This window comes from Gobius niger, assembly GCF_951799975.1.
Source record: "Gobius niger genome assembly, chromosome: 8".
Lineage (NCBI taxonomy): Eukaryota > Metazoa > Chordata > Actinopteri > Gobiiformes > Gobiidae > Gobius > Gobius niger.
The window spans coordinates 22101257-22113427 of record NC_136859.1 but is presented as its reverse complement, the minus strand read 5'-3'; the positions used below and the strand labels follow the sequence as shown (position 1 = coordinate 22113427).

General features: G+C 42.1%; 1 protein-coding gene across 1 annotated transcript; it reads right to left on the bottom strand.

The window, feature by feature from the left end:
- Positions 1–1229: 1229 nt before the first annotated feature.
- On the bottom strand, positions 1230–4524 carry snap91b (synaptosome associated protein 91b). Its single transcript, XM_079561778.1, has 8 exons — positions 4164–4524; positions 3039–3221; positions 2945–2963; positions 2712–2799; positions 2546–2629; positions 2324–2455; positions 2146–2234; positions 1230–1964 (listed from the first exon to the last, which is right to left on the bottom strand). The coding sequence occupies exons 2-7, from the start codon at positions 3193–3195 to the stop codon at positions 2154–2156; spliced, it is 561 nt and encodes a 186-aa protein (XP_079417904.1). The 5' UTR covers positions 3196–3221; positions 4164–4524; the 3' UTR covers positions 1230–1964; positions 2146–2153.
- Positions 4525–12171: the final 7647 nt, after the last annotated feature.

The following is a 12171-nucleotide window of genomic DNA, read 5'->3' as shown; positions in this document are numbered from 1 at the left end:
CTTGTTTTTTGGGGTTATTTTACATTTTACACTATGTATAAACCAAAAATATTTGTTATTATTTCATACACCAAATATTAAATGAATGATGCTGATTGACCGCCATTAAACAAGATTATTACTGGTGTGGTGTTTGTGCAGTTGCAACACTTGATCTGCAAGTTTACAATGCTCATTATTTAGATCATGATCATGATTAAAACTAATATTTGAGTTAACGTAAACATCTTATTGCTTATCATTGGCTATAAATAATGACAAGAGTTATTGCATAAATTTGCATTTGGGTATGACAATGCTCATCTGTGTTGGGGTAACATGAACAGGGGTTTAGTTTGAGGTGAATTTGAGTTTGAAATTGTTCTGGGGTTGGCTCAAATGTGCGTCTGCTAGAATCTGTAGAAAATAATTCATGTTTTACAGATGAATTCGTCATGTGATATGGTTTGTGAGTGCGTTTACTGTTTGCTGACATATAGCTACTGTGCATTGAAACGAAAAACACAACCCTCCAGAGTTCTTTTTGATCCGTCATTAAATTTATTGCATCTCAAAGGGCTTACATGCACTGGGTTCGGGCCATTGTAATGAAAATAACTTTACAACTGAAGAAAAATACAATTTTAGTTTCTGTAAAATGTTTATCATTTCCCGCCATTTTCTCCAAGTATCATCTGATTCTTGCAACCAAGCACTGAACACACACATTGGCGACACAAAGACCGAGGACTGTGGTGTTAAAGATTTGTCCGAAACCAGTCAACATTAACAATATGGGCCATTGAGTTTCATCAGGAACATAAATGTTACATTAAGTAGATTACTGGTTGTTCCGCTGTACACACCACACACATTTTCAGGCACAATTCACTGTTCATTGCGTTGTCAAAACAAATATTTCAAATGTATTTCAATTCTTTTCATTGTGGACTCAAAAGGCATTTTACAATTAGATGGTAAAAACATGTCATACGTAGTTTTCGCTGTGTTTGGTAATAGTAAAGACACACTGTCATACTGTCTTGGTTACACTGAAATTTGCATTGAAATCACAAGCAATGTTAAACTGACTTACTTTGAGATTTTTTGGATGACGCCAAAGGGGTACAATTCCTAAAGATATGTTCCCATACTGCAAAACCACAAACTATTAACATCTGACTGAGAACCATTTCACGACATACAAATTAATAAAACAGGACATAAAAGACATAAGCAATGAATTTATATAAATAAAGCAAGAAAACAACAAACTTTGCTGGTTTGGCAAAATAAAAAAAAAAGCCCAGATGTAATTTATACACTATATTAATAATTTAGCAGACAGATAGATTACTCACACAACTTCTTACATTTTCTTCAAATTCACAATTATGTAATTCTCTTCAACAGACATACAGAGTAAAGACGTGGTAATCCTCGAATCTGCAGGAAATCTATGTACATCAATGAGGACCTCTCTGTAAACATCACACGACCAAAAATCTAACCACTCCCGTCCAATCAGAGTGGGGCGACAAAGAGAAACCCCGCCCCTTTTTCAAAGAGGCAGGGGCAGATTTGGAGTGGAGCATTGGGACAACGAAGCACATCCATGATTCAAATCAACACTAGAAATAACTCTAAACACACACACAATTGCCATCACTTTCTCTCAGCTTTTTTTTTTTTAAACTATTTTTTCTTCAAAGTATGTGGATTTGACAAAAAAGATTAGTAACATCTACAGAAGCACACACATGTTTTTCACCTATATTATCATAATTTTTTTCAATAGATATCTGCTATGGTTCACTTTCACAGTATGTGCTACGACATCACACAGGAGAGGAGAGAGAGAGAGAGAGAGTGAAGGGCGGAGAGCAGAGACACAGAGGAACAGAGGCGCTGGAGGCTGCTGGAGTCCTGAGATGTTCACAGACACCAGGCAAACGGTGAAGACAGGGCCTGGCCAGGACAGGTCACTTGAGAGACATGAAGATGGACCAAAAAAACCCCATACTTGAGTAAATATGTTATCGGAATAAGTATTCTTAACATTATTATACTGGGTCTACGTGCTTAAAGTGGTAAGAGATAAGAATAAGAATAGTAGTTGTAGGAGCAGTGGATTTGGTTTCAATAAATGGATGTATATGGTTCTACCTGGAGGGTTATAAGAAGTCCTTGAGGTCGAGTTCTGCGAGAGGATCCTTGGGTTTCTTGGGACTTTGATTTGCAAGTCCAGGAGAGAGCTGAAAGAGGAGATTTGAGAAGTGTAATCTAAATAAAAAAATGACAATACACCATTGTCATTTGTCAAGGATTTCCATTATTGTCCTACCGGGACTCCTGCTGCTCCAGGTGCCCCAGAGAAGGGAGGTCTCATCATTGGCTGTCCCATCATGGGCTGTCCCATCATTGGCTGTGCCATCATTGGCTGCATCATCGGAGCCCCTGGTGCTCCTGCTGATTGCTGTTAGGACAACAATGCAAAAATACATAAAGCCTCTTACGATCATAAAATGCATTCATATTTTGAGCGTTCATTGTAAATCTAACTGACCATTCCGAAGCCAGGCTGCATCGGTGGCACCATGGCTCCACTCGAGGGGCCAGTGCCAGGGGCTCCTGGAGCTGCTGTAGGAGCCTACACAGACAGAAAGGAATGTTTTCATAACAGGACACTCCACAGACAGAGGAATACAAGCATTCAGCACTGTGAGTCTGACCAGTGGGGCTCCTGCTGTCCAGATCGGTGGAGCCACTTGGGGAGTCCAGTTAGCACCTCCGGTCAGCTTCTTCTCACCCATAGGATCCCTAAGAAATAATATAAGTGGATGAAAAGTAGCTAAATATTTTCCATTATAAAAACTAAATAACAAAATAGTGGAGCGGCAGCGAAGACCACCAACATTAGACACAACATTTTCAAACTAGCTTCAACAATAAAGCAAGATCTCACTTTTTCTTTACTCCAAGATCTGAAAGAGAAAAACACAACAGTCAAATATTATTATTCTTTTGTAAAATACACCATGCTAGCTGCTATTCCTCACCTCCCACCAGGTTGGCGAGCGATGAGTCCAGATCTTCGGAGATGGTTTTGGAGAGGGGAGGGGTCGCGGCAGGGGGAGCGGAGGCAGGAGTTCCCACACTGCCTGCTGTACTACCAGTGGTGCTGCCTCCCGTGCTCTGCGGCGTCACGGCCGGCATCAGCAAATCGCCTAATCCACCAAACACTTGAGACGGGGGAGAGACAAGCAGCAGGAATTACAAATACTCAACATCTGTAATCTCTAATCTAGTGCAAATGATGGCGCGGACAAGACAATGGGGGCACCATCCAGCCGCGACAGAGACGTGCTTCATGCAAAGGCTTCAGTGAATCTCAGCATTTAAGAGGGAGCATTTTACTTTAAATTTACCATATAATAGAACTAGACCTTTAATATAGGACTGGACAATTCATTAGAAGAAATGTGTGTGCGTGTTATGTGTGAATGATGTTTTGTGTGTCAAATGTGGGGGGGTGGAATATAGAACGTATTTGTTAACTTAGAATTTGCACTAAAATCCAATGGTATTAGTACAAGGTGCAAGTGGTAATTAAGAATTAATCAAATGTTTCACAAAACAAAAATAAAATAAAGTATTTTATCGAGGAAAGGGTTGTATAAATAAAAATCTACACCTCTCATTAACTGTGGGCCTGTGTTTACCAATAGAACAAACATGGATGTTTAGTACAGTATTTTTGCACAGTATTATTTATTTGTTTTCCAATAATGTATTATAAATATATCTGATATATATTGTTTTTACCATTATCAAGCTGCCATTGAGGTTATTTACCTTGTCGGTTGAGCACAATGAAGTGTTAAATATTACCCAGTCTTATATTAAAGTCAGATTTTAATCAACTGAAAACAAAGGCAGTGACATCAAGACCCAAATACTTTTATGGACTTAGTAAGTATTTACACATTTATGCTTTTGTAATATCAACGGACACTACATTGGAGCCTTGAGGCACGAGTCAGAATACGCAGCCCTTAGAGGGCTTATACAACAATCACAGTTTGCCTCATGCAGACAATAGAGCATGCAAGAAAAAAAAAACTTTAGCCCATCTTTGGGCAGGGAGGGGCCGGTGCCGCAACGTACTGAGGGAATGAACTCACCAAGTACATATTAGAAGAAGCAAGCAATGACCCAGCAGAGGGACAGAAATAGGGATAAATAGGGTGTGTAGCAAAAGAGAGAAAGTTAGAAAATGGTGTCATCAGTGTGGCCAGAGTCAGTGGGTGAAGAGAAGTTGGAGAAGGCACAGTTGGTGAATGTGCAAGAGAGAGAAAGATAATTTGAGCAGAAGCGTTTTTGAGGAGTTAAGCAGTCAGCAGATTGCAGAGTAGATTTTTAAGGAGGACAGTGACAGCAGCCGTCTGTGTCTTTCATGCACAAGTGAGCTCTCAGTGACAAACAGCTGTAGCTAATCGACAGTGACGTAGTGGAAGAAGGTCGTTTCATTATAACAAACCAAAGCAAATGAACACAGTCAAGCAGAAAACCTGTGTAAATATGAAGATAACTGCTTATTTATTAAGCGTGAAAGTGTCAAGACCAGGTATGACTCACTTGATGCATCAAATCCACCAGATGGCGCTGTCGTCGTAGTTGCAGGTTCTACCACTGGGGCTGGGATGATGGGCACAGCCGAGACAGCTGCAGGGACAGGAGGCGGCAAAGAGCCCAGAGCTTCAAAACCTGACTCCAGGAGGTCATTATGGACAGGAGCTGGAGCCAGAGCGGGGGCCAGGGCGGGAGCCGCTGTGGGGGCCAGGGTGGGGGACATCAGACCTGACGAGGCGAAGGCCGGTTAGACAATGTTGGATACATACAAGTAAACCGTCCACACGAGGGTTCCACTACATATGACACAATAAACTGAGTGGTATGAGGTGAGTCCATTTATCTGCAGTCACTTGGCAAAAGTTCAGAATAGAATGCCTTTGTCATTGCATATAAAAAACGCAACGAAATGCTGCTCCAGAAAGGTTTTTATATGACAGGAAAACAAACACAAAGTGCAACTCAGAAAAGGAATACAGAGAATTAAGTAAGCACATTTTATCAAGGTAAAATACTTAAAAGAAAAAAAGTCTTGCTTCTCCACAGGCTACATTTCATGTATGTGTTTATTTGGTCAGGACAGTGCATGTTAATGAACACAACATGCAACACCGGGTTGTAGCCATAGGCAAACTTCATTCATCCTGACCCATGTGTTGCTATGGCCATGAGGTCTCTCTTGTAAAGACATGTTTGATCTCAGTGGGACTAATCTGGTTAAATAAAAGCTACATAAATGAATACATAAATGAATAAAACTGTACATGTTTTAGTAATAGCGGAAACTGGAGAATCAAAAGAAAAACTACACAGGCAGAGAGAGAAGAACATCCAGGCTCCACCTGGCACACATAACCAACCAGTTCTTGGAAAAAGTGTTTTGCCGCACCCCCGTGCCGCCCAGGTGTGATGTCATGGTTTGAGATTGTTGGAGGGATTTTTTAATATCTAGCTGAGTTCAAAGCCACTTAAAAATAGCTGAGTAATGAAATGAAACCATACATGCCAACTATGCGTCAATATTAATCTAACAAGTGTCTCCGTTATTACTCACTGCACAGTTTCCTAATCAGCCGAAAGCATTTGGCACATACGTCACATTCTGTACAAGCACAACTTGCCGATTAAATTGAATGTATTATGTACCTCCTAATAGGTCTTCACCAGCTCCCCCATGAGCAGATGGTTTGGCCTCGTCCACTGGGCTGCCAAAGGTGTCTGTAGTGGTCAACAATGCGGCATAGACCAAAGAAAGAAACTGAGAATTAGTTTTAAGGTGGGAAACAAGATTACTGTGATGAAAGTTAGTTATTCTCCTGGTACAATGTGTTAAATCATATATTAAGTAGTTTCGTACCCAATGGAAATACTACAAGTGATTATTGGTGGCCATACCGCCTATGCTATGCCCAATCCCATCAGACCTTGGAAGCTAAGCAGGGAAGGGCCTGGTCGGTACTTGGATGGGAGACCGTTTGGGAACACCAGGAAGCCTAGCGAATGTAATGCGTGAGTGAGTGAGTGGTGGTGGTCGGAGGGGCCGATGGCGCAGACGGGTTGCCTCGCTTCCGTCAGTCTACCCCAGGGCAGCTGTGGCTACAATAGTAGCTTACCACCACCGGGTATGGAGTGAATGAATAGTGCAATGTAAAGCGTCTTTGAGTGTCCAGAAAAGCGCTATATAAAACCAATGCATTATTATTATTATTATTATATGAGAAACTATATGAATAACATAATCACTTGTTTTGCCATTTGTATCTATAAAATATACTGTATGCACTGTGTATGCACCATATCACAAATGGAGGTCTTTCCTGTTATTGAAAAGAGTCTATTCAGCATACACAATACAATATAATATAATAAGACAATCCAAAATGTATATTGCCACAAAGTAAATCTAGAGAGCAATTGTCTTATTGCAGTGATCCGTTAACGTTTCACACAAAATCATCCAATAGACACTCCAGTGCCACCTGATCCTAAAAAGGGTCCAAAATAGACAAAAAATGAAAAAACCTCAGTTTAAGAACCACTGCGTTATTGTTATTTTAAAGCTCTAAGAATGTGTTTAAGCTCATTTTGAATTTTTATAATCAGCTCTCTTGTAATATAATCAGCTCTCTTGTAATAATGATTAATAGTGATCCTGTGCATCTTTGCAGTTGAGTACCGAGTAGGTCGATGACGGGGGTGGGCTCTGCTTTGGGTGGAGTCGTCGCCTCTGGGGCAGGGGCTTCAGTCGGGGAAGCTGCAGCTGGGGCAGGAGCTGGAGCCGGGGCAGGAGTGGGTGTTGACGCTGAATATGTGTCTTAACAAAGGAAATTGAACAGTTAAGAATAACAAGCAAAAAGGAATCATATTCACGGCGACATTTCTAAAGTTGTAGTCTTCTAGTAGATGGCGAGCAGACGTGCAGAGAGATGAGAAGCAAGCACTATTTGAACTGCATCATAGCTGTGTGTCCTCATCCTTGAAGCGTGCACCATTTAGAAGTAATATCAATGACCTCCCTGCACACCAGCACCATGCATAAAGTTAATTAAGCTGGCTGCACTCTCCACTAAATAGACAAGAGGGAACAGTGATGCAGTAAAATAGCACAACTCACCGGTAACAATGTCTCCGGTCGACACAGGTTCGGGCAAAGGAGAGGGCCCGCGTGAAACAGCAGGGAGGTCTAAGTGACCAAGCCAAAAGCAGTTTACGAGAAAGAAGGTGGGAAAAAGCCGCATAGCAAAGGAAAGTGGAAAAAAAAAGTATTAGCTCAACAGAAACCGCGGAGGGTGTGAAGCGTAGCCACATTAACCATCCACAAGACTAGTGGGTAACGTGCAGAGTGCTCATACCACTATGGGGACAAACCAAGACGACGATTAAGAAAACAGAGGACACGTGGAAAGAGTCAACTATGGAAACCAGGAAAGGATATAGGGAGGTCCAAAAACAGCAAAAATAAATGGATATGCAAACACTAGTACCTGCACCAAAAAGGTCTACGCTAGGAGTGGTAGCGGCTTTGGATTCTGTGGTAGGGCTTTGCTCAGGCATTGAATCAAACATATCTATGGACAAGGATACAGATGGACATTCAGAGTTCAAGTCCAGTGCAAAACAAAATAGTGAGTTAAGAAGAAGAAATGTGGGGAAACCAAAGAGCACAACAAATTAGTCCTGGTGTAGTTGCCATCAGTGCAAAAAGTTAAAGGGGAATGTATGGCTGCTTTTGGATTATTTGTGTGTCATTCAAATCTGGTTTAGGGCTGGACGACATGACGATGTGCACTGCCAAGGTCCATTTTATCTACAGTATTTAAAACAAAAATAGCTGCTCAAAGTGCTTCCCACGAGGTTTAAAGAAGACTGCGATCTATGACGACCTGCCAATGAGAATCTGACTCATCTACTTTTCCAACCAAAACGCTCTTCCTCTCGGTCAAGCTCTGAGAGACACTTTGAACTGTGGACTCCGGGAGGAAACAGAAGCTTTGTTTACCTGCTAGACAACATAAAGCCACTACACGCATGAATCATATTGAAATCGGCCAGCCCTACACTGGATCCAGTTCAATTTAAAAGCATCAACTCAAGACACTTTGCCAATGAATGAGCAGTGCAAAGGCAGATGAACACAGTACCAGCACCTTCCCCTTTAACTTCGAAGCTGTAATAAAGCATTCAGCGCTAAATATCGAATCTATTGGTCTCAAGCAGTAAAGCAATAGACATTTCTTCACTCCGATTCCTTTCAGTTCGTTTGTATAATATCAGGCCAGTAATCAAAGCAAGCGGAGCCACCTCATGTTATTAGTATCAAGCTGATCCTGACATGTTGCTTGGAAAAACATCATTGTATTGTATGTGTCTTCCATTTGCATACTAGCTTAATCTTGTCATATTGACAAATAATAGTTGATCTGACAATGGGACGGAACAGTTGCTATTTGTGAGACTTGTCATTCTGTGCATTGTTCATTGTTTGCTTTCAGATCGCTTCTAATTCATGAAACCCATCACAAGCAGGGTTGCTAATTCTCTAAGTGTGGAGGAGGTGCTTGATTTGAATAATGGCCATGCGTTCTGAAACTGAAGGAAAGTTAGTATGGAGAAGGAAAAGAATTTGAAATGCAGGGACCAAGCGGGTTATTCAACATACAGTGTCATCAACACCTTCATCATGGTCATCGTCAGTGGAGTGCAGGGCAATGCAGTGAGAGGCAGAATGAGAGCAAAAGACTTTACCACCCAAAAGATCTAGACCAGGAGCGGCTGTGGACTCTGCGGTAGCTTTGTCAGCTGATGGAGTGGTAATAGTAGTAGTAGCAGTGGTGGTTGTGGATGGGGCAGGGACAGCGGGGGCAGCAATGGGAGCAGCGATGGTCAGAGCCTCACTGGATGGAGGAGGGGTGAGCACGGCTGGGACAGAGGCGGAGGTGGTGCTGTCCGGTGCGGTCGGTCTCATGGCAAATAGGTCCAGCTCCAGGCCCATGTTGCCGCTGCCCTCCGTCGTAGCGAAGGGATCTTCAGCGGAAGAGGTGAGGCAAAGGCGTTGGAGGTGTGAGAAGAAGGGACGGGGGGGTGTGGAGATGGAAGTGGGAGGTTAGGGGGTTGTTAAAAAGTGGTAAAAAGCAGAGTCTGGAATATGAAATACAATACAATATACTATACGTAGACACAAATCACTATTACAAAACGTTATCGATAAGCACACAAGAACTTTCAACACGATACAATGTGGTAGTTCATGGCCTTCATTGTACACTGTTCACTGATACAGTATCAACAGTGTAGCTAATAAAACTGTCCATAAAAACAACACAATGGTAATATGGGTGGAAAAAACATTGTATCTAAGGATAATGAGTTACCATTAGCCTGTTGTTGCTATCACACAAAAAATACATAAAATGACCAACTTGCATCTAATCCCTTTAAACTGTATTTGTAGTATTTCCTGGTAATGTAGCTAAATGAACGTTTACTGTTAAGGGCTGATGCAAGGGTTGTAATTATGAGGTTTATGAAATAAATTAGGATCTTGCCCTGCTTCCACGTAATTATTACAATAATTACCACAGTATTACCTTTTAGACACTATGCTATATCCTTCCTATTACCATCATCTTACTGTGCTGCAAAGTAAATTGCTACTGATGGTCATTTAAAAACTGAGTTTTAGTGCATTTTCTGTTTAGACACTCACATGTCTTTAAACGACAGCACATTCTACAGTATGTCATGCTATTTCTCTGCAGGAGTGTTTTCTAATGAAAGAGATTTGCTTTTATAGTGAGAGATGAGCTGATGGGAGTGGGGGTCTATGAGCAGGAGTTCGAGTGAATCAGTAGGCCCTGTTGGGCATGTTAGTTCTACTGTCCTCTATGAAGGCAGAAGCAGCTTGTATTTAACCATTATATTAGTGCACAAACACAAACAGACACAATACAACCACAGGCAGTCAATCCACCCACCAGATCCTCCAAATGCATCAGCAGCAGGGCCCGCAGCCACGGCAGCAGGACCGTCTCCTGGAGAAGGTGCAAAGGCATCTATTGCAGATGGAAAGAGCAACAACGCCAAACAACACCCGGGACATCGACAGACACATGGACCAAACAAAAGATGAGCAAACAGATGGATGGAGAGGAAACAAAAATGAGAGGTCAGCATCAGGAGAAAGTAGAGAATACGAGAAATATGCAGCCCATAAATCTTAAAAGAATCACGCTTTTGGATATGCTCTTATGTAGATTTTAACAGGCTGCATAGTGCTGCATTCAGTGAGTGCAAACTGAAACACTTGTCACAAGTTACCAGTACTCTGTGACAAAAACGACATGTCAAGGTCAGACGTCTGTCATACTAGTAACAGCATTTGTATAAAATACATAATCTTGACATATCTGTTAGTAAGCCATGAGGGGAAAACAGTTATAAGGGTGCAAATCAAACAGATCTCGATGGCGCATTAATTACATTACACTTGGTCTATTGAGGTGCACAGAAATACAAAAAAAAATAATACATTGCAAAAAAGCATTGTTGTGTCAATTGTGCAGCCACCAATAAACTCTGTGCATGTTGTTAATGTTAATAGGATTTTGGGATGCAATAATTCTTTTGCAAACGGCAAAAGAGCGTTTGTGAAAGTCAACCATTACGTGAGTATTTTAATGTTTGAATTTTACCTTTCACCTGAGTATTTTTAGAAAAACATTAAACAATATGATTCAGCAGTAAATGAAAGCAGGCAGTTAGCCATGCCATGTAGCCTGTGTACCCAACCACACTGACCTCCAAAAAGGTCGATGTCTGTGGCAGTGGTGGTGGGAGCAGAGACGGGCAGTGAGGTGGGCACCGGTGTAGCTGCAGCAGGGGCAGCAAGGGGAGGCGCTATAGAGACAGGAGCAGGAGGGGGCGCTATAGCAACTGGAGTGGGAGGAGGCGCTATAGCAACTGGAGCAGGAGCCGGGGCCGGAGCCGGAGCAGAGACAGCAGCTGCAGCAGGCTCCACTTTGGCCTGAGACACTGGCACTGAGGCGGCTGGTCATTATAAAGCCCCAGATCCAAGCACCAACACCCAGTCACAGCCCACAGAAGAAAGAAGAGAGACAAGAAAGATGAGTGCCACTGCCAGCCTGAAATATAATGACGCAGGTTGGCATCTTTTGAGTTCAAAGAGTTTATGTCGGAAACACTCAAAAGAAAGACACGGTAAAGTGTCTGCAATTTTCAAAACACAAGATGATACTCACGTGCACCAAGGAGATCTATTCAGAAAACAAAGCACACAAGGAACATAGTTAGACAGTTAAGATAGAACATCTGTAGCACTTTACTTAAGAGCTCAGTAACAGCATGGTAGGATGTAAATAGCATGGGACCTACAAGTAAAGTAACAATGATAATGAAACAGGGCTGCATGTATAATATCCCTTGTGATTCATAGTTGCCATGCTATTTCAATCCTATTACCATGTTATTACGGTGCAGAGTCGCAAAGTGCAACCAAAAAAACAAAAAAATCAAAAAATCTTTATATTAGATAATTAAGGAACGACAAATAGCTGTAATATAATATTCAACGCTCACCTCCCCAGTTTGTGATTGTGGAGGAGGCTGCAGCGCCCCCTGTTGTTGAGGAGGACATTGGGTCCAGGTCCAACAGAAAACCATCATCAAGTGCACTAAACACACAACAGCACAAGCAAGGTCAATAATGTGATGTTTACACGGCTCAGGTAAACTAATAGAATAGGCTGATAGACTCTGACTTGTTGGCTTTAGCGACAGGAGCAGGGGCTGGTGCAGTGGGTGTGACAGCGGGAGGATTGGGTCTGGCAGGTGGCCCGGGGCGTGCTGGGGGCCCACCGGCAGCAGCATGTGGCGCAGGCTTTGCCGGTGCCGCCACTGCTGCTGGGACACTGTTGTTGGCTGTTGCTTCCTGCTGCAAAGAGTGAAGAAAAAACAACAACAATGAATATGGTAGCCTGCCGATGCGATTATGTAATATATGATTCAAGTTGTTTATGCACCGCACTTGTTTGTGCTTAGAAT

What these genes read in the sequence shown, in the direction of transcription:
- snap91b (XM_079561778.1), bottom strand. Translation starts at nt 3,195, where the DNA reads ATGCCGGCCGTGACGCCGCAGAGCACGGGAGGCAGCACCACTGGTAGT. An exon ending in GGACAGCAGGAGCCCCACTG is followed by an intron (nt 2,630 to 2,711) that starts GTCAGACTCACA and finishes CTGTCTGTGTAG; the next exon opens with GCTCCTACAGCAGCTCCAGG. An exon ending in TGCAGCCTGGCTTCGGAATG is followed by an intron (nt 2,456 to 2,545) that starts GTCAGTTAGATT and finishes TTGTCCTAACAG; the next exon opens with CAATCAGCAGGAGCACCAGG.